We start from the raw sequence: 23,179 nt of genomic DNA, 5'->3' as shown, positions 1-23,179 counted from the left end.
CCATGGCCTTTCTAGGAAATATACTAATGACAGAAATCTGTAAGGCAGCCTCCTGGTCTACGCCTCATACATTCACTAAACATTACTGTGTGGATGTGTTAACAACACAACAAGCCACAGTAAGACAGGCAGTACTACGAACATTATTTCAAACAACTTCAACTCCTACAGGCTAAACCACCGCTTTTGGGGAGATAACTGCTTACTAGTCTTTGCACAGCATGTGTATCTGCAGCTACACATGCCATCGAACGGAAAATGTCACTTACCCAGTGTACATCTGTTCGTGGCATGAGACGCTGCAGATTCACATGCGCCCGCCCACCTCCCTGGGAGCCTGTAGCCGTTATAGGCTCATAAAAATAAACTTGTACATTTGTAAATATATCACTTTTAATCACACTATGTACATACATACTTACTTCATTGCATGGGCACTATTACTATATACACAACTCCTACCTCACCCTCTGCGGGGAAAACAATCTAAGATGGAGTCGACGCCCATGCGCAATGGAGCCGAAATGGGAGGAGTTCCTCGATCTTGTGCCTCGAAAAGACTTCTTCGAAGAAAAACAACTTGTAACACTCCGAGCCCAACACTAGATGGCGGGATATGCACAGCATGTGAATCTGCAGCGTCTCATGCCACGAACAGATGTACACTGGGTAAGTGACATTTTCTATATATATATTTATATATATATAAATAAACATAATATACATTTACGCTCTTGTAAGCTTTACTGTGTCTACCCATCACCATATGTCGTGTGTCTATCAATCTATCCTCCATCCCCACTCTGACTCATTCCAAACCCATTCTAATACTTTCATCTCCAAAATAACCCTGCCTAAGCTCTTCCCTCCTCTTCCACATCTAGCTCACCCAAACCTCACTTTACTACCATGATCTCACAAACAACCCTAATAAATTCTCCCTCATTTATCTCACCTTGACTAATCCAAAACCCCTCCTGCTACTATGATCTCCCTAACCCTTTCCACAGACTCTTCCCTCCTCCTTCTCTCTTTTACTCACCCCAAGCCTCATCCTATTACTATAAACTCCCAATTAACACTTCTGGAACTTTCCCTCCTCTATCCCTCCATTACTCTAGTCAATCCAACTTATAAACTCACATATCCTCTGCTCAAATTAACTCACTAAAAATACTAAAACGGAACTATGCTTAACATGTTCATAGGTCATTGCATAGCTCCTAGATAAGTTGTTATATTAGATACGTATGAATGCCTGCTTTCGTTTTTATATCACAATGATCAATTGTCTTATTATAAGCATTTCGCTATTCGAAAATTGAAGAAAGATAAATGAATGTTAGAAAAGTACACTTATTAATTAACTTAAAATATTAAAATCTTGAAAGTCTGTGTTTATACAATACTACGTTTCTTCTCATATTATTATACCCATTATTATATTCCTTGAACATATATTTCCTGACTATGTATTTCCATATCTATTTATTTACATACTTCTGCCGTACTACAGAAAAATAAAATACAAATAAATAAAATAACATCTATAAATAAAATTCACATTATAAATAATTACACCAATAATAATCATACATAAATAGAATAAAAATACATATATATAAATAATTTAATACATAAAAATAATATAAATGTACTCTTGTAAGCTTTAGTCTGTTTCCCCATCACCCTATGTCTCTATCAATAAATCCTCCATCCCCACTCTGCTCATCCCAAACCCATTCTACTACTTTCTTCTCCAAAATGGTCCTGCGTAAGCTCTTCCCTCCTCTACCTCATCTAGCTCACCCCAAACCTCAGTTTACTACCATGATCTCCCAAACAACCCTACTAAATTCCCCCTCATTTATCTCACCTTTGACTCACCCAAAACCCCTCCTGCTACTATGATCCCCCTAACCCTTTCCACAGACTCTTCCCTCCTACATATCTCCTTTACTCATCCCAAGTCTCATCCTATTACTATAAAGTCCCAATGAAAACTTCTGGATTCTTCCCTCCTCTATCACTACTTTACTCTAGTCGTTCCAACTAATAAACTCACATATCCTCTGCTCAAATTAACTCATAATAATACTGTACTCATATTTCCCTATACTAATCCACCCCTAATTCCTCTTGGGTTCCGGAGTAGCATGCTACTCACCGAAAAGCGCTTCAACGCCTCATCAGGGGTAGTAAGCGCTAAATAAATACTGTTACAAAACAATACAATACAAAACATGCCAAAAAAGTGCAAAGTGCAGCATGGATAGCCTGGACCTGCAGTCGCAGGGGCAAGGGCTAATATCAAGATTCTTCTGCAAGCCCAACGGGAAACACAGCAGATATTATACTGTATCAGCCCTGAAGCGGAACAGCTGCTTGCGTTCCCAGCACCCCCCACACACAGAAGAGATAATTGGGAGGTGAGCTTTCTATAACCAGCCCCAAATAAGCTGCCATGGTGGGCTCCCTCCCTCCCTTCCTTTTAAGTCTCTGGGAGCGATCAAAGTTATATGAAGCTTGCTGCTCATGTTTTTTATTTATATTACAGTTGGAGTCAGGTTCCGTGAAAACATGTTGCAGGCTGATCTTTTGATAAGTTGACTTCGCATATGCTAGCCAAAGAACCGAGAGCTCCCTGTCACACTCAAGGCAACCCTTAATGATATTCCTAATCAAACAGGCCTCCTCATTTCTCCATACTGCCAACCACAATAGTGAGGAGCACGCTCCTATGTAATCTTCTAAATTGGGAAAACCTAATTCCTCATGGCAGATTAGGTGTGAGGGCAATATAGGGCCAGAAAGAGCCTTCCTACAGAATCGATTTTCTTCAGTCTGAATGGCTTCACATTTGACAATACCCCATATCTCAGCTCCATACCTTGCATAAATCTGCAATACTGGGATAAGGGACCTCTCATCTGACGGCTGAGGTAAATCATAAAATGAGCCAATTGCCCTTGATAATTTTATACAACACTGCACAATATTAGGAGTCCAAGATCGTGTTGCAGAAAAAGTATCCCCTAAGCAAGAAAACGTGCTTGAGCACTTTAAAAAAATGGATACAAACGGAAGTGGAAAGCTGTTTACACTTAGTACCGCATGCCATGATGTAAAATTTAGTGAAATTTGTTTGTAGGCCCTGAGCAGCCATAAAAATCTACAAAGGAGTGTACCAACAGGTGCATTGCATTTGGCGTTCAAGCCATCAGCACTGCGTAGTCCACATATAGAAGTGTGGGAAGCAGCATGCCTTTAATTTTGAGTACATATGGGGTAATAGTATTTTAAAAAGTATGGAGCTCATTAATATTTAAAATAAATAAGAGTCGAGCCAGTACACACACCCTTGTCTCACCTCACGGGAAACATCTATGTCACCAGAAACCGCACCATGAGTACTAATTCTAATCCTGGCTTTCATGTCATTGTGCAAATATGCCAAAAAGCGCACAAGTTCTTCTTCCACCCTTTGGGAGAGGAAAGTTTTCTATAACTGATCGATCAATCAATCACAGACATTTATAGAGCGCGCTACTTACCCGTTAGGGTTCCAAGGCGCTGCGGGGGTGGGGTGGGGTGGAGACTGCTACTGCTCGAAGAGCCAGGTCTTGAGGAGTCTTCTGAAGGCGAGTAGGTCTTGAGTCTGTCGGAGGTAGGTAGGGAGCGTGTTCCAGGTCTTGGCGGCGAGGTAGGAGAAGGATCTGCCGCCGGAGGTGGTTCGTTGGATGCGGGGGACGGTCGCGAGGGTGAGGCTCGCGGATCGCAGTTGGCGGGTCGGCGTGTAGAAATTGAGTCTCTCGTTGAGGTAGGTGGGGCCGGCGTTGTGGAGTGCTTTGTGTGCGTGGGTGAGGAGCTTGAAGGTGACCCTTTTGTCGACTGGAAGCCAGTGGAGCTCTTTGAGGGTGGGGGTGATGTGGTGTGGCGGGGTGCGTTGGTGATGAGTCGGGCTGAGGCGTTTTGTATGCGTTGGAGCCGTTGGAGGTTTTTTGCTGGGATTCCTGCATAGAGTGCGTTGCCGTAGTCCAATCTGCTGCTGACGAGGGCGTGGGTCACCGTCTTCCTGGTGTCGGTCGGGATCCACTTGTAGATCCTGCGGAGGGTGTTGTAGCAGGAGGAGGTGACGGCGCTGACTTGTCTGTCCATGGAGAGTGCGGAGTCGAGGATGAATCCCAAGTTGCGGGCGTGGTCAGTGGGCGTCGGAGCCGTTCCAAGGGTGATGTGCCACCACGATTCGTTCCAGGCGGAGGGGGATGTCCAGAGGATGAGGATTTCTGTCTTGTCGGTGTTGAGTTTCAAGCGGCTATTTCTCATCCAGTCGGCGACTGCTTTCATTCCTTCGTGGAGGTTGGCTGTGGCGGGGTCGTTGGTGAGGGAGAGGATGAGCTGGGTGTCGTCGGCGTAGGTGATGATGTTGAGGTCGTGACGGCGGGCCACTTGTGCGAGGGGGGCCATGTAAATGTTGAACAGCGTTGGGCTCAGGGAGGAGCCCTGGGGGATGCCGCAGATGATGTTGTTGGCTTCTAAGCGGTAGGGTGGGAGGCGGACGGTCTGTGTTCTGCCGGAGAGGAAGGATGAGGTCCAGGCTAGGGCTTTTTCCTGGATGCCAGCTTCTTGGAGGCGTGATAGTAGGGTGCGGTGGCAGATCGGGTCGAAGGCCGCTGAGAGGTCTAGGAGGATGAGGGCGGAGGTCTCGCCGTGGTCGAGTTGGCGTCTGATGTCATCTGTGGCGGCGATGAGGGCGGTCTCTGTGCTGTGGTTGTGTCTAAATCCGGTTTGTGAGGGGTCGAGGACGTTGTTGTCTTCGATGTGGCGTGTCAGTTGAAGGTTGACGATCTTTTCTGCGACTTTTGCTGGGTAGGGGAGGAGGGAGATGGGGCGGAAGTTCTTGAGGTCCTTGGGGTCGGCTTTGGGTTTCTTGAGGAGGGCGTTGATGTCTGCGTGCTTCCAGCTTTCCGGGAAAGTGCCTGTTTCGAAGGAGGCGTTGATGATCTTGCGGAGTTGGGGCGCGATGATGGAGTCGGCTTTGTTGAAGATGTGGTGGGGGCAGGGGTCAGTCGGTGATCCGGAGTGGATGGAGTTCATGATTTTGCGTGTTGCGTCGACGTTGGACCAGGCGGTGATGGGGTTGGCGATGCTTGGGTTCGAGGTGGTCACGGAGGTGAGCGTGGTCGGGGTGTTGAAGCTGCTGTCGATGTCGGCGATCTTGCTGTGGAAAAAAGTGGCGAGGGAGTCGCAAAGTTCCTGAGAGGGCGGGATGTCGTTGACGTTGGCGCTGGGGGTGGACAGTTCCTTTCCGATGCGGAAGAGCTCTTTGCTGTCGTGTGCGTTGTTGTCTAGGCGGTCTTTGAAGGAGGACCTCTTGGTGGTCCTGATGAGGTGGTGGTGTCGGCGGGTGGCATCTTTGAGGGCTACGTGGTTGTCCAGTGTGCGTTCTTGGAGCCATTTCTTTTCCAGTTTCCTGCAGGCGCGTTTGGAGGCCAGGAGTTCGTCGGTGAACCAGGAGGCTTTCTTGCTGGCGAGGTTGCTGGGGGGTTTCTTCAGTGGGGCGAGGATGTTGGCGCAGTCAAACGCTGAAGTCAGTCCATGAACACCAGATATAAAGGTGATTGTTTGGCAACAGCAGACCTGTCAGCTCATGCAGTGCCACAGTGTGTCAAACAAATTTCGGCTTCCTTCACACGGTCACTTGGTGAGGAGCAGAAATCACATGGTGGTAGGCAAGGCAAGTTGGAAACCACTGCAGAGAGTGGATTTCCAGCTCGTTTTGAGGCTGCAATTGGGCGATGTCTATTAAGGGGTGTGAAAACATCCCAGGACATCACTAGCAGCCTCAACAACCTTTTGTTCTGTTTCTGTTTTTTTTTTCTGGTAGAAGGAGGAGGTTGATGGAGCAGAAGGCCCTCTTGGTACATTCTCAGCATAAACACAACCCCCCTCCCAAGGCAACGCCCCCTCCGCACATGGCCAACTTTGTGCACAAGTGGCAGGTTTGCAACAGTATATTTACCTATGACCAAGTGTCTCCATTGTCCAAAAGCTATTTCTGAACCCATACTGACAGGGATATAAAATTGACTGATCCTGAATCCACTCCTTGATCCTGTTATACAGGACACTTCGCTTCTTAAAACTTTAACCACTGTGGGGGATTAACGAAATAGGCCTATAGCAGCCTGGCTGGGACCGATCACCTTTTTTTGAATATGGGCACAATAATACTAGTTGTCCAAGAACTAGTTACCAGGAGTAGACACGATTATTAAAAACATTTCTCAGTAATGTGGCCCAGAACTGAGTGTTATATTTTATACGATCAATTGGGACACCATCTGGACCAAGAGCCTTGCCATGGACACTCTGATTAGTGTAATTCTCTACTTCACACAAAGTTACCTGGTTGTCTTGCTGATTGTTAATATCCAGTCAAAACTCAATATCTGAGAGTATAGCAGCATATATGTTTAAAAAATGGGCCTCTCCTTCACTAGCAATGTGGCAACTGATCAGGGAGACAGTTTGGTTCATTCTTCTCAAATCCGCGAAAGTACACTAAAGAATTTACTATCCTTCATGGTTGCCGCCTGTACATGGGAGTCCCATTGCTGTACTATTACTTCCCTCCAGAATTTAGAAGTGACCTCTTTGTATTGCTTGTGTAATGTTGCCACCACTGAGGGGAACCTAGGTTTGGCAACAAGAGCCCTGCATAGTGAACGATTAGCCACCGAGCAATCATGATTAAACCACCTTGGAGTGTTGCATATGGGTTGAAACGGTTTTTAAAAGAGCTTTTGTTTGTACAAGGCCAATAAAAGCTCTGACCACCTGATGTTCCACATCATCTTCCACTAAACAAGCCTCAACCAGCCCTACGCTCTTCTTGATTATTAAATTAAAAACTTGGACTGATTCTCAGAGTCTCCATGCCAATCTAAGTTTGTCTGTTGACGGCTGAAGGTTATTATCCCCACTATCCACTCTAAAATTCACTCTGAGCATCATTAAAAATGCTACTTCAATGGGATTATGGTCCCCAAAATTTGAAACAATTACTTTTCCTTATAGAAATATCTTTTTCAGATTACTTGTGATGAAAAAGTAATATATTATTGAAGAGCTGCCTCTGCCTCCATAGGTAGGTAGGTAGGGCAGAGTCACTTGTGCCTGCCACCGCCATTACATCGTTTAAATCAAGTTAGGCAAGATAAGTAATTAGCTCCTGACCTTTAGGGTCTGTGTTCACTAAGGAAATTTAGTATTAGGGGTGTTAATAAAAGCATTATTATAAAAGTTGACTAAATACGGGCTCAAGTCCCTATTAAATTACACAACCTGGAAACTACTATTGGGGGGTCTCCAGTGCTCGTGCTCAATCACTGATAGCTAAATTTACCCAGTCACTTAGGGCCTCATTATGAGTCTGGCGGTCCAACCACTGGCACTACCAGGTTGCCGACAGCCTGGCGGTGCTGGCGGTCTCAATTTGCCAGGGCAGCGCTAAATTACAACCTGCATTTCTGCCAGCCTTTGCAAAGGCTGGCAGAAAGGGGGTGCCGGGGCCCCTGCACTGCCCATGGGCATTGGCAGTGCATGGGCCCCCATGGACAGCTCTGTCGCGCTTTTCACTGCCCAGATTACGGGCAGTGAAAAGCGCACTGGGTGCGGTCACACCTGACGTACTGCAATATTGCCGCCGGCTGTATTACGAGCCGGCATCAATGTCGTGGTGTGATTCCCTGCTGGACTGGTGGGCGGAAACGCTGTTTCCACCCTCTGGCCAAGCAGAAAACTCGTAATAGGTACCGCTGAGGGTTGGCCGCATATGCGGTCATCCTGACACGGGCTTGGCGGGCAGCCTCTGCCACCCGCCAGTCATAATGAGGGACCAAATCCTCCTGAGGCAAATCGAGTGTGTGTGGCTGGGACACTAACAATGAAACCCATCACACTCTATAGGCCCAAGTTTCCTGGAACATAACAATATCATTGCACCTTATAAGATTGCCATGGGAAACATCTATTACAACGTAGTCATTACCACGCATGACTGTTGAAACAGAGCTATTACCTTACATATGCGTTTACCACACATGACTTTACCATAAATATACCTTTACCACTCATGCCTTTACAATGAAATTAGTTCTAATGGCATGAATGGTAAAGGCATGTGCGTGGTAAAGGTTTATGTGTTTTTTGTGTTTAGGATTAGGGTGGGTATGTTTTTTTTTTTTTTGGGTGTTAAGAAGTGTTTAGGGTGGTAAGGGCATTTTTAGGGTTTAGGGTGGCTCTGGGATTTTGGGTGGTAAGGGCATTTTTAGGTTTTAGGGTATGACTGGGATTTTAGGTGGTAAGGGAATTTTTAGGTTTCAGGGTGGTATGGGATTTTGTGTTGTAAGGGCTTTTTTTTTAGATTTTAGGGCGGGTATGGGATTTTGGGTGGGTAGGGCATTTTGGGGTTTTAAGGTGGGTATGGGTTTTCTGGTGGTAAGGGCATTTTTAGGTTTTAGGATGGGTATGGTTTTTTGGGTGGTAAGGGGTGTTTACGGTGGGCATGTTTTTTTGGGTGGTAAGGACATTTTTATGTTTTAGGGTTTGGGTTTTTTGGTGATAAGGGGTGCTTAGGGCGAGTATGGGTTTTTGGAGTGCATGGTTATTTTTAGGTTTTGGGGGGCATGGGTTTTTGGGTGGTAAGGTTGTTTTTAGGTTTTAAGGTGGGTACGGAGTTTAGGGTTTAGGGGGCATGGGATTTTGGGTGGTAGGGTTTTTTAGTTTTTTTAGGGTGGGTATTGGTTTTTGGGTGGTAAGGGCATTATTAGGTTTTAGGGTGGATATAGATTTCTTGGTGGTAAGAGGTCTTTAGGCTTTAGGGTGGGTATAGGTTTTTGGGTGGTAAGGTTATTTTTAGGTTTTTGGATGAGTATGTTTTTTTGGGTCATAAGGGGCGTTTAGGGTGGGTATGGGTTATTGGGTGTTAAGGGGTGTTTATGGTTGGCATGGGTTTTTGGAGTGGTATGGGTATTTTTCCAATGGTGTTTAGCACAGTGCTATCCTCGCCGAGCTAGATAGTGACAAAGTCTTTTGCCATTTGTACAGCAAAATCTTTAAGCATAGGATTGACACAGTGTCATCATCGCCGAGCTGTAAAATGACAAAAGCCATTTACCATTTATGCTTAAAAACTTTGCTAGATAAGCAGACATTTGAGGTGAGCAAATCTAGAGTGTCGCTGGTGTTGCAGGGAGCTCCTTACTAGAGCAGCTCTCCACCTAAATTGGGAACTTCCCAGAGTTCTCCTTTGTTTTTTGCATAATTTATGCGTCACTCTAACCCTGTAAGGGCTTTGGTTTGATAGATAGATATATATATATTGGCATATATACACACACACTCCTACTGGCAGTCACCATGTTTCTATTGAAAAAGCATTTTTTTACTTGCCTATATCTTTGGTGCCGTTTGACAAATCTTCACAAAAGTTTCCGAAAAAAAGTGTTCCAGTGAATCTTGTTGTACTTGGAAAGTTTTGGGGGGGTCCGTCAAGCGGGGACGGAGAAATAAAGGTTGTGCGTTTCCCATTATAGTTCCCATAGGGATTTTAGACATGACTACAGCCCACACCAAATTTGGCGAGACGCTTTAGGAATTAATAAGGGCTCAAAGCCCCGTCCACGTGACGTCAGTGTCTTTCATTGGTTCGTGGGCCTGCCTGTTAGAATCTGCTTGATTTCACCACCTTTTCCGGTGGTTAGCCCTCCTCGAGCGCATCGACCAAGTACAGAAAGCATACGAGGCTCGCTGTTTTCCATTCGGTTTGTGGACTACTTTTTCTCTATTTTCGCAACGCGATCTCGCTTGGCAGAAGTCGAGCGCTTTGCATAATATCAACCCTGTTACACAGTTAATTGCACTTTTTCTGGTTACGTACGTGGTTTGTGTTGCAAGAAAAGTCTGGTTAGGAGTTTACAACGCTATTAGCTCTAACACGAGCAAACGCGAGACCCCTTGGCATTGCAAATGCTTGTTGTTATTTGGTTTCAATCTGTTCAGTACTTTTTGAAACAATGAAGAAAACCAAATATAGATATCTAGAGGCACAAAAGGTTTTTGGATAATAACGAGCTAGTGCAGGAAAATGCAGAGCTCTGATTGGCTGCCAACACTTCAACCAGGAAGTGTTGCCAGCTGTCTTGGTACTTGGCTTCAGCCGAGTTCCACAAAAAAAGATAACAAAAAAGAAAGGGGGCAGGGTAAGGTCACCCAGAGGGACCCCGCCAGGGCAGAAATGCATTTTGTTAAAAAAAAATTGCCACAAATTTGTGGTGGATCTGCGAATCAGTGGCAAAAAGTGAGGGAAAAAAAAAAAGTCTGGTCTCTGGGTGGGCCAGGTCCAGAGGGCATTTTGAAATAAAGGAGCGGGGTGCATGGGTCCCCCCCCTCCCCCCAGGGCAGTGCGATGCCCTTGGGGACCACCACCCCCCTGGGGCTTTATAATGAATGCGGGGGCGCCCGGCCCTCTCTCCACGCAGCTCTGGGGATCGCCATCTCCCTGGGGCTCCAACCAAATGTAATGTAGGTGGGCCACCCTGCCCCCACCACAGCCCTGGGGATCAGCATCTCCCTGAGGCTATAATATAATGTAATGTGGGGGCACGTGGTCTCCTCCTTGGGGCTCCAATAAAATGTAATGCACCCCGCTGCCCTCCGCAACCCTGGAGACCACCCCCTCCTGAACTAAAATAATAGAGGAGGTCCAGAGCCATAGATGGCCCTGGATACCGCCTCCCCCTAGGGCCGGCTCCTGATATGTCCCCATGTGTCCACCCCGGGACATAGCTGTTTGCTCTGACTTGGCCAGAGCTTTGACAGCTCCCGCCAAGTCAGAGCACTTCACTTTCTGCAAGTGAGAGCTGTCAAACAATTCTCACTTCAGAAAGTGAAGTTTTCATCTGTTTCCCTGCAAACAGGGAGCTGCTATTTAAAGCAGCTCCCTGCTTGTGGAGGTAGTGCCGGCTCTCGCAGGACTCTAGGGGACGGACGGACGGACGGAGACACACACAGACACTTTTTTTCTCTCTTTTTTTCTCTTTTTTTTTTTTTCTTTCTCTCTTTTATTTCTTTCTCTTTTTTTTCTTTCTCTCTTTTTTTCTTTCTCTCTTCCATCCCATGTTGGGATGGAAGAGAGAGAGATTGTCATTACAATGGTCTCTCCATCAAGGACTTCACAGTCAGACTAGCAAGATGTGGGTAAAAATGTTATTGTAACGTTTGGATGCAGAGCAGAACAGTCACTTCTAGCCTAATGGTCAAGGTCTTGTCACTCAGTAGTCTGAAGCTTCAAATCCTAGTATCGCTTGGCAGTGTTTTGTGTATTCACTAGTGTTTGACTGTTAAACCTTTGTAGTGATGGAACATTGATGTTTCTTTCCTAAGATATGCGTAGGTTGAATCTCCTAGGCATGTCTGGAAACAGCAGAGTAAGGAGTCACCTGTTGTGTAATGGTTAAGGTCACAAACACTCACACTGAAAGTTGAGGTTTCTATTCCAGGTGTGTCTGTGGACTTTTCCCTTCTTGAATTTATTTTAAGCTTCAAAAGTTAAAGGTTCAAACTGAAAGGTGATCTCACTCGTTTTAAATGACAAATACATTTTTCTTTTTCATTTGTCCTAAATATCTCATTCTACGTATATCATTCATCAAAGGATAAAAACCTTCTCTCTCTTAAGTTCTCTCTGTCCATCTCTTTCTCTTAATTTCTCTCCCTCTCTCTGTCTCTCACTTCTGTCCCTCTCTCTCTTCCATCCCATAATGGTTTGGAAGAGAGGGAGAGATTGTTATTGCAATGGTCTCTCCGTACAGGGACTTCAAAGAGTCAGACTAGCAAGATGTTTGGTATGAATGTTATAGTTATGTTTGGATGCAGAGCATAACAGAGTCACTTTTGGCCTAATGGTCAAGGTCTTGTGCTGTCACTCAGTAGGCTGAAGGTTCAAATCCTAGTATCGCTTGGCAGTGTGTCTGTTTAATTCTAGTTTTTTCTTCTCTGTTAAACATTCCTAGTGATGGAACATTGAAGTATTTTCCCCTCAAAATCTATGGGTTGAATGTCATAGCTAAGTCTGGACACTGCACAGTAAAGAGTCACCTCTGGCCTAGTGGTTAAGGTCTCAGACATGCACACTGTAGGTTAAGGGCTCTAGTCTAGGTGAGTCTGTGGTCATGTCCTGCTTTAGTTTCTTTTCAACTATATCTAAGATGCATGCTGAAAGGTGATCTCACTCTTTTTAATTGCCAAAAACATTTTTCTTTTCAGTTTGTCTGGAAATATCTCATTCATTCAAGTATCATTCTTCAAAGTCTAAATCACTATCTAACTCTATCAATCTCTAATTTTCTCTCTCAGCGTAGGCTGGTTAAGGGGCCCTGCGGCCAACCGCCACTGTGCACGGCAGTGGTTGGATTAACATATAGTAATGAAAAATACTTAACGTTAAAAAAACACCATAGAAATGTGCTGAAAAAAACAAAGGTTATAGGGATTTTATATTTAGGAAATAGAATTTTTTTTAAACATAGAAATTCACTTAACAAACAAAGATTATAGGGATGTTATAGTTAGGTTCTGAATTTACTTGCACAAAACCTTAGAAATTCGCCAGTTATAGTTATTTTCAAGTAACAATAACTCTTGTCCTAAGGTAACTATAACTCTCACCCTTCCCATGCACTACTAATTAGCCCAGATATTACAGCATGCATAACATCTTTTATAACATCACTGATATAACTATAACTGGTGAATTTCTAAGGTTTTGTACGAGTAATTTCAGAACCAAACTATAGCGTCCCTAATTGCATCATATATGCCTTTACCAACCATGCCTTTACAACAAAATTTTCGTGGTAAAGGCACTTGCGTGGTAAAAATTTTAGTTGTAAATGCATGTGTGGTAATGACACATCCGTTTGAGTGGCCACGTTGTAAAGCATGCACGGTAGTTGCATGCATGGTTCTGTCATACAACCGATTGCCACTCTTGTAAGCAGATCTTAGAGCGGAGCCCCACCACAGTCAAGTTTAATATTCTCAACGAGCAACTCTTAAATCAGAGTAATGCCAGAGGTGTGGGGGAACACTGGATTGAGTTGATGACACTGTATGAATAGATGCTATTTCCATGTTGCCATAAGGTCCATTTTCCAGCCATTTTTAAGAAGATCTGCCATGTGACTCTCAATGTGATCAAGTCTATCTAAAATAGGTTTCAATGTTTCCTCTAAAATGGTGCAAAACTTTCCGTAAAGATAGTAATGACCTGCTGAATCTAAGGTTATGCAGTCGCACATCTGAATTCGCTGTGATTGAGGTTGTGATTGTGATTGAATCCAAGGAGAAAGCTGGCCTTTTTGCTGGACATTTTGTTTCCGATTAACGGCGGGGTCCTTCTAAGCGGGTTTTTGGGCCAGTTAGCTGCTAGGCCTTGGTGTAACTGATTAATAAGCAGCTCTAGATCAGTTTCCACGTTAACAGTCAGTGGCTCTCGGTCACTAATGGGAGCATTCACTTGCAACAAGGTCCCTGCTTCTGTGGACCCTGGGGTGGTACTATTAAAAAATGCTGCAGTCTCTTGGTTCATCCGTCAGTGAGCGCTGCTCCAATGATAACCTACGTTCAGTAAGTATAGTCTCATTGGAAATTATTCCCAAAGCCCTCTCCAGCATGCTATCTATGGTCACAGTTGTACACAGAGCAGTAACTGCCCTAACAGCTTTGCGTTTACCCATGACTTAAAGGGAAAGGCGCTCATCTACGCTGGTCACTGTGATAACTGCTGCTATCAGACACCAAAGAGAGTTGGCAAAGCTCAGCCTTATCCGGTCTTGCCCCGGGCGCAGCCCCCTCATACCCTACGCTGCGGGGAGCTAGAAGCTCCTTTGTATGTGTCGATCAAGGTCTGTATGTGGTCCGCTTCTCCTGGGTGCAAAGAAGGCTGGGGTACGAAGTCCCACCCCAGCCTGAGCTCACAGAGGCAGTGCAGTGGTTTGGACAGGCAAGGAAACTGCTTGAAAAGACTTACCGCAACACTCCCTAACATTCATTTATGATTGCTAGTACAGCATTCATGTCTTACTGGTCTGTTAATATATTGGAGATGTTGTGGAGAAGGCAGGTGTGACTATAGCAGTAATAGGTCGTTCATTTTCTGGCACTAGATTGGTTTTGCTTTGACCTCCTTCAAGAAAGTGAGTGCATGCAATGGCACCCATTCACTTTTGCTCACCAGAAGTTGCTGATTTGCAGAAAAAATACACTTGTTCCCATACTGTCAGAAAACGTTATTTATAACTCTGCTGGTAAGAAGGAATTAATGAAATTCAATTAAATAAAACATGATATTGCCTATGAAATTTGGTGGGCTCCTTCATGGGTGAATTGGGTTTTTAAATCTTAAAATAATTTACATAATCGGGACAACTCATGTAGTAAAACAATTCTTTGTTGCACCAATAATAGCTGTACACTCTACAAAATATACTACAGATGATTTTGCGTCATCCATGCAAACTTTGTGTTAAGTGTGAAAGTAAGAATTACAGTAACTGTTGTCAGGGTTACAGACTGCGAAGGGTGATCTGAACACCTCGGATACAGAGAACTACAGAACATTAGTTATCTTCTTCAAGGACTTTAGAAGGCATATTATGGATGGCTGGATGATTACACAAGTAGAGCCTATAAAGTCTGAATGAACAACTATGTGCAGTTCATGATGCCTTTTTCTGGTCTTTCAGGAAGCACCCCGTTAGGATGCTACAAAAAGCTTATTGAGTATCATAAGAACGGAGACCTTTCTTTCAAGTATGTGAAGACCTTCAACATGGATGAATACGTAGGTGGGTCACAAAAATTCCAATGCTGTGTGTTGTCATTGGGATATGTACATTGGCTGACGTGGTGGAAATGAGCAAGCCTTCTGAGTATGTAGTACTGTTGCTGAATTATGTATTGGCAAAGTGTTTCATTTTGCCTCAAAAGGTAGTGTGTGGTTTTTCTTACCTCATGCGAGAAGCTACCGCTTAACTGCTAAGGCTTTTCTTTTCTTTCATAGTAGTTGTACATGCTGTCATATGTTTGCATTAATGCACATTTGCTGACCCCTGGCTTCTGCTTGCACAATTAAACTAGTGAAATCCCTTGATTAAAGGGCTGCAGGAAGTGGCGTTAGGCAGCTTATCATGTGAATGTTACACATTACAATGGAGTTTTTCTCTTTTTATTTGTATCACAGTATACAAAAGACACAAATAAAAAATACCAGGTGCCCTTGCTTCCACTCGAGATTTATCTTTCTCCAATCACAACGCGCCCAAAATGGGGTAAACCACAATGGTGATAGTTGAGCATCTTTGAAAAGTATTACTGTTCAGGGTGATTCCACTGTGAATTAACACAATGAAGAGACGTATCCGATAGTTTGGGCTTGATTTAGAATAAAACTATATAGCCACCAAACTGCTTAGTTATGCTTTGGTGAATCACTGCAGCAGACGTTTAATGCAGATAAATGTTAATGGCAAAAAAAGTCGCTGATTTATTTAAATTCAGTAATACCTGGTGATCTCTGAAAATAGTGAAATTGTTTTACAGATAAATCAGGCTGTTAATTTGGAGTTGTGAATCCAGTACCTGGCATTATCTCCAATAAAACTGAGGCTGCAAATACATATTTTTAAAATGGACAACTTTAGTTGGCAGCCACATCTGTGTTAGGGACGGCAGGTTCAAAATCCTCCATCCTCATGTCCTTTCTTCCCAGTGACGCTTAGTTTGGAATCTGTTTTATATGCTGATGTATGGTCAACAAATGGTATGATAGCTTGAATCTCCTGGTCTGCAGGTCTGCCTCGCGATCACCCAGAGAGCTATCATTCCTTCATGTGGAACAACTTTTTCAAGCACATCAACATCTGTCCTGAGAATGCGCATATCCTAGATGGGAATGCATCTGACCTCCAGGCTGAATGCAATATGTTTGAGACAAAGATTGCCGCAGCTGGAGGAATTGAGCTCTTTGTCGGAGGTAAGAGTCTGTGAAGAAATGTATCATTATGTATTTTACTCAACTTGTACTGTGTTTTGGTTATACTTTCTAACAGACTATTTCCTTTTATAAGTCTCCCCTGCCGCTCTCTGTTGTCTAATGACCTATTTAGTATAATACTAATGCTTTGAGTAGGCTTTGGGTCATTCATCGAATTGCTCATCATTGGTTGACTTTATTGCCAGCATCGTTTCCTTGCTTTTAATTTGATGGCTTTCCTACGTTCTCTTGTGTTTGTCTCTGCCCTGGAACATACCTGTTTTACAGCATTTTTACCTGTGTTTTATCCTTCCATTACTTACAACCAGGGAGGTATTTTTTAAATTTTCCTTTTGCACTCCATAGAAGAGTATGTGTTTTTTAGCCTATGCTAAAAATGATCTCCACTGTGCAAGTGATAGCATTTTGCCTCTGATAGCCCATATTCCAAGAATAACCGCTGGTGTAACAGTGTCACAATTTTTCAGTGGTACCCTACATGCTAAGAATTACCTCTAATATTCCAGCTCAAGCATTTTTGATGTAGTGCCAGGGCCCACTGCGGACTTGTAGCATGACACTCACACCCTCTTGCTTACATTCTCTCAACTCACACTCACTCATTCATTCTCATTGACTATCACTCCCATTTGCCCTTGTGCTTATGTTTTAGTCTCACCGTTAGTCTTGCATATACTCGCTCACTGTTGCTCGTTCTCACTCATGGTTTCATACACTGCACACTCATTTACACTCACAATCCTGTCAGTCACTTTCACTCACCCTCAGATACACATACACACACTACTCACATTCACCTACTCACATTAATTCTCATTGACTTCCCCACATTCTTTCATTCACACTCACTTCCACTCACTCTTACCCTCACTCTGTCTCACTTATTCACTTGGACTCACTCATTTTCACTCAGTTTTTCTCAGTTTCACACACTCATTCAGTCTCATTCACTCATGTTCACCCATTCTACCACACACATAACTCATTCTCCCTCACGTTCATTCACACACACTTGGTCTCACTCACTTTCACATATTCTCACTAACTTGGACTCATTTTCACATATTTTCACTCACTCTCATTCACTGTCACACACACACTCATCCTCACTTGCACTTATTCATTCTCACTCACTATCACTCCTACACCTGTAATCCCTCTCATCTAATCTCACTTACTCTCACCCTGATACACTTATTCTCATGCCGTTCCACTCAATACTCAATTGAACTCCTAACTCACTTCCCTGTTACTCACTCTAACTTTCATTCAGTCCCTAAGAGCCAGGTGTCATATGCATTTTTGAAGAATCAGGCCATTTGCAACAGCAAAAATGCATTTTGGTATATATGAATTCCAATTTGTAATTCGGTAACATGGTACTGAATCACAGTTTGGAATTGTGAATACATACCAATTCGGTATTAGGAAGGGGCATGTTCAGGTTGTCCCTTCCTAATACCGAATCGCAGTGATATGGAGGAATGTTTTTTGACCGAAATGTGGTAGCAAAACATTTGCATTTTACCACCTACTTCAAGTAGGTGGTAACTCATTCGTGAAGGGGTCCACGAGGGACACTTTCCCCTTTGTGAATGTATGTCAAAGGGTTTTTTAAGAGCTGGCAGTATTTCCAGGGACCACTGCCTACTCTTAAAAAAAAAATGAAAAGAGAACCCTTCATTTTTCTTTTTTAAACACACCCCGTTTTCCTTTAAGGCCATGGTTCTCGACCTTTTGACTGCTGTGAACCCCCACTTAATAATCATTACTGGAACCCAAGGACCCCAATGAATTGCTATTGGAATCCAAGGACCCCCCCACTGAGTCATTACTTGGAGTAGGAGACTCCAGACTAAGCATTTTCGATGATTTGAACCGCAAAATAATTCACAAAAAATACAGAAACATGCATTTTTCAAACACACAAAATATTTAATTCACAAGCAAAAATAAAACAGTCAACATTGTAATGGTAAGGTTGGACCTTTTCTAAATTCAAATGAGGCCATTAGTCACCCATACTACATTCTGTTTGATGCACTTGCAGTGCTTCCACAAATCAAAACAAAGACACCAACTTAATTTTTAGCCTTCAGTTTTAAATTCCTTCACATTTATGGAAAATTTTAAAATGTTCTGATTTACATTTTGCTTTTATAATTTATTTCCCCTTTATTAATCTGTTAATATTATTTAATTTTCTAAGCAGTTGTGGACCCCCTGAGTATGCATTTTCTAATGGGTCACACATTGCAAACTGCCTCATTGATATTTATGAGGTATGTTGATTTTCGACCCATTAAAAAATGCTAAATGAAACTCAAAGAGTTTAATACATTAGAATAGCGATTACCTATTTGCCCGGTAAGGAAAAGATTTTGTTTGTGTTTGGAAGGGCAATACAACTATGAGCATTTGCCACCAGTTGAATTGGGTGAAAATGACATTGACGAATTTCAATTTGAAGTTATGGTATTAGAGAACTATTTTGATGTCCCACCCAGTTTTATAGTCAGTTGCCATAAGTTCTACACATGAGCACACCATCAGGATGAATCCATTGATAGTTAATTGGAGGCACTATGGATTGTAGCCACAGAATGTGAATTTGAGACTTTTACAACACAGTTGATACGGGATCAAATAGTTGGATGTTGGGAAAAGAAAGTTCAAGAGAAGCTATTGACACTAAAAAATCCAACCCTGACTTATAGAGATAGTAAAAAGTATAGAAATATCACAAAAGTCATGTAAAGAATTGACAAGGAAAGATCAGTGTGGAGTGGGTGTGGTAAAGAAGTCAGGGAACAACAAACACCATTTTCTGAAAAAGAAAAAAAAAGATAAAGCTCTAATCCATTTTTCAAGAAAAAAAAAACATTTGTTCTAGGAGTGGGTTTTCCAATCACACACCTAATGGTAGTCCATGTCCAGTGAAAAATGTCACTAGTTGAATCTGCGGAAATTAGGGCATTTTGCTAAGATATGCAACAAAGAGACTGTCAGTGCTATCTGAGAGAGGGAGTTCAGTGAAGGGTCAGAAGAGGAATCTAGGTTTGGAAAAGACATAGTTGTAGTGGTTCAAAAGGGTGAGTCAAATTGTGTTGATTCTTATGAAAATATCACAATTGACGATAAGGTGCTTAATTTATTGATTGATTCTGAGGCAGAATTACCATGATTTAAGAAGAATTAGGAAGATCAAGAGTTGAATCCTCCGGGTAGGAATCCAGTTTCACGTGACGGGAGGAAAATTTAGTTAACAGGATATTTTTTTGTCTTTTTTGGAGTTCAAGGGGAGAAGGATAAATGGGAAAGTATATCTTGCTAAAAAGGGGCTGGACATTCTCAGTTGATATCACCAAGGTATTTTTTGGGATGACCGTTAGGCCGGAAAGGAAAGTGTAAGAAATAGTGATTACGGAGGAAGATGAGGTTCCTACACTAAATTACAATGTGTGTATAGAGTTCTACATGTCAGTATTCAGTGACAAGATGGGTAAGATAAAAGGGTTCAGACACAAAATTTGGGTTCAATGAGAACCTGTCCCTGTCAAACACAAGTTAAGGATTGTACCTTTCAGTGAACGTGATGATTTAGCAGATATGCTTAAAAAAATGCCTAAAGATGATGTGATTGAACCTGTTGAGTCATCTTTATGGCTTTCTCCTCTGGTGATAGCTAGGAAGGAAAATGGACAACTAAGAGTATACACAGATCTCATGAGTTTGAATAATGTGATTTGAGTTCACTCACATCCTCTCCCTAGAATCACTGATATAATCACAATGTTTACAGGTGCTATTGTTTTTAGCTAAATTGATCTGGCATCTGCATACCAGCAGGTAGAGCTAGACCCTTCTTCCAGACATTTGACTGCTTTTGTTTCACTGGTAGGGACCTTACAATTCAAAAGGATGCCTTTTGGATTAGCATCCGCAGCTTCCGTTTTCCAACGGATCCTGGAGGATGTCCTGAAAGGAGTGAATGGGGTGGTCACTTTTCAAGATGATATTCAAATTGCAGGAAGGAATGTAGGAGAACATGATAAAATAAATGAAATCAGTTTTAAAAAGGTCATGAGAGGCAGGGATTGTAGCTAACAAGAAGAAATGTGAGTTCAAGAAAAACAGCATAGAGTACTTGTGACATGTCATTTCTGAGAAGGGGGTTCAACCGCCACCAAGTTTGATTGAGGCTAGAGTCAGTGCTCCCCTCCCAGATACAAAAGAACAAGTCCCATCGTTTCTAAGGGTATGTAAATTTTATTCTAAGTTCTTCAAATATTTTGCTACAAAAATGTCTGTCCTACATGAATTGTTAATGAAGGGGAGACATATTTTATGGGCTGAGAAATGCCAAAATGTATTTGTTATGTAGAAAAAGAACATTGAGTCGGCTGAAGTGCTATCATCGTTTGATCCCTCTAAGGAGTGTACCATCGCAGTTGATGTTAGTAAACAAGGTTTGGGTGCGACTCTTTCTCAATGTAGTGAGGATACCAAATAGACAATACGGTTTGCATCCAGACCTTTGAGGGAAAAGCAGAACACTTCTTCTATAATAGAAAAAGAATTGTTGGCCTGCTGTTGGGCAATTGTACGCTTCAGGTGGTATGTTTGGGAAGGAAGTTCACACTCAAAACAGATCACAAGGCATTGGTGAACATTTTGAATGGCGATGTCATAAAAAGCCGCACCCCAAGAATAGCAAGATTGAGTTCAACATTATTACAGTATAACGTTCACATTGAGCATGTGCCTGAAGGAAAAAATATAAGGGATGATTATCTGTCACGTTCACTTATGTGTGAAAACATTGAGGTTGACAATCAAAATGATGATGATAATGAGGAATGTCTAATAGCCACTATTGTGCACCTTCACAGAACCTTCACAGAACAGGATTGGAGTGCAGCTTTTCATGAAGACAATACTTTAAAGGAGGTATCTAAGCATGTAACTGGAGGGTGGCCAAAAGAAAAACAACTACCCACAAATGTTCAGCCATTCTACAAAATAGCAGAAGAGTTATCCATTGAATGAATATGAAGGGATGTTGATGCAGGGAGAAAAATGTATACCCCCATGTGGTGTGAGAGAAAGGATAATGAGTGCTCATGAAGGGCATTTAGGCCAAACCATCATGAAAAAGAAAGTTAGAGCGAATTATTGGTGGCCAAGCATGGATAAAGAGGTGAATGATTTGGGTGAATGTGTGTTTTTTGTGTCAATGGTAATAAAGCTTTGAAAATTAATCCTATTCATCTTCAACCCACCAAAATACTTAAACGTCATTGGTCTAAGGTAGCTAAGGAGTTTATTGTTTCTTTCAACTCTCTTCCACGGAAATTAAGATTTGCCATGGCTGTTGTTGATTATTACAGCAAATGGTGGGAGGTGGGATTCATGGAAGACCAAATACCAACGGGGTGAACAGTTTTTTGAAGAAAGTATTTCTTAGAGAAGGCTGTCACAAAGAAATTGTGTCCGACAGTGGTGTCCTATTTGTGTCAAAATCCATGCAAGATTTTTTTAGAGAAAAATGACATCAAGCATAGGAGGATCACCGTTACCACCTACAAGCCAATAGACTTGTGGAAAAGATGAACCGTACGCTGATGGACTACGTGCAGTGTTCTGTCCAGATTAAAATTGATGTGACACAAGTGATGGATAGCATGCTATGGGCTCATCGTTCAACCCTGAGTGGTACCACTGGCGTGAGTCCTATTGAGATCATGAGAGGGCATTTACCAATGTCTAAAATGTGTCCAAGATGGTTGCATTGATTTCAATGTAAAGCTGACCACGTGAAACACATTGATGGAATCATACGACCTAAAATAGAGGTGTCCCAATCTAAGATAAAAAAAATGGTTTGATTAAAAAAAAAAAAAAACGAAGTTAAAGATGTTTATCTGAGAATGGACATAGGGGATTTGGTGCTCATTAAAGATCCCAAACATGTTGTAAAAGGATTTTCAAAGTTCAGGACACTAATTCAAGTAGAGGCTGTGTCTGGAAATGCGATCTGTTTCAAAGGGAATGAATGGTGGAACATGGAAAGAGAAGTAAAGTTAAAACATCATTAGTGTGATGTTTCCCTTTCAAAGCAGATTGTCATGAAGCAGTTTGATGATAAGGACAACCAACATATTGGTATAAGACAAGAAATACAAGACATATTGAGAAAACTTTGCGATACGAGGAGGTAGAACGTATTACTGTACCAGACCCGTGAATGCAAGAAATCTTTGTCGTAAAGATGTATATTCTTATTGCTTTTTCTTTCCATTCTTGTGTTCCTTATTTTGCTAGTATTTCATTTTAGCCCTATTATCCCATTGTGGAAATAATTTGTTATGTTCAAAAGCTTTGTGCATCAATAAGTATTTAATAGGAAGAAGGGAGATATTGTGGTGATTTCCTGGTGTGACATACTATGACATATCAAGCATTCCAATATGAATGTAGAATGTTGGTAATCCTGTTGATGAAAGTTCTAATGACTAACAGTTGTCCTGATGCTGCCAAGGGTTGTGGCATACTTGAGTAAAGCCCTTCAGTCTACTGCAGCCTCATGTCTCATTTCTGGATGCGATATCGCTACAGGTATCATACTTCAGGGTAGTTCTTTCTCACCTGCACTCTTAAGGGCAACATGTATGTTGGTTTTGTTGATGTCACCTCTTGGATTCATAATTCTTTGTCAGGACTGGAGACGAGGATTATGCTTTTCTCTCTTCACTTTAATAGAAACTAACATTAACAGCAGCCATTTTATTGACTTGAAAAAAATAAAATTACTGTTCCCAGAATGCTAGGGAACCACAACAAGTCCAACATCCAATCAGGTGACAGGAGCCCTCCACATAGTCCTTCATTGCTGTCCGAACTCCCTTTTTCTTCATTGCTCAGCAGCCTCAGCTAAGTCACTTTTTCTTGCTCTCTGCTTAATTGTGTAATATGGCTGTGTAAAGGCATTAGCAGACCTTCATGTTTCCACTAACGCAGGATCTTCATTCCTAGATCTCTGTTTCAGGTCGCGGAACC

The 23,179-nt window shown here is 42.5% G+C and overlaps 1 protein-coding gene across 3 annotated transcripts in view; it reads left to right on the top strand.

Annotated features, from left to right (window-relative positions):
* Positions 1-23,179, top strand: part of GNPDA1 (glucosamine-6-phosphate deaminase 1) — an 86,242-nt gene that overhangs the window by 22,970 nt on the left and 40,093 nt on the right. For all 3 annotated transcript variants that reach the window (XM_069244704.1, XM_069244705.1, XM_069244706.1), the window contains exons 3-4: positions 14,811-14,912; positions 15,917-16,099. In XM_069244704.1, coding sequence (XP_069100805.1) covers positions 14,811-14,912; positions 15,917-16,099 — 285 coding nt within the window. The remainder of the gene's footprint in view (positions 1-14,810; positions 14,913-15,916; positions 16,100-23,179) is intronic.

Source organism: Pleurodeles waltl, chromosome 7, assembly GCF_031143425.1.
Source record: "Pleurodeles waltl isolate 20211129_DDA chromosome 7, aPleWal1.hap1.20221129, whole genome shotgun sequence".
NCBI classification, from domain to species: domain Eukaryota; kingdom Metazoa; phylum Chordata; class Amphibia; order Caudata; family Salamandridae; genus Pleurodeles; species Pleurodeles waltl.
Note: the sequence above shows the minus strand (reverse complement) of the source record. Positions and strands in the feature narration are given on the sequence as shown.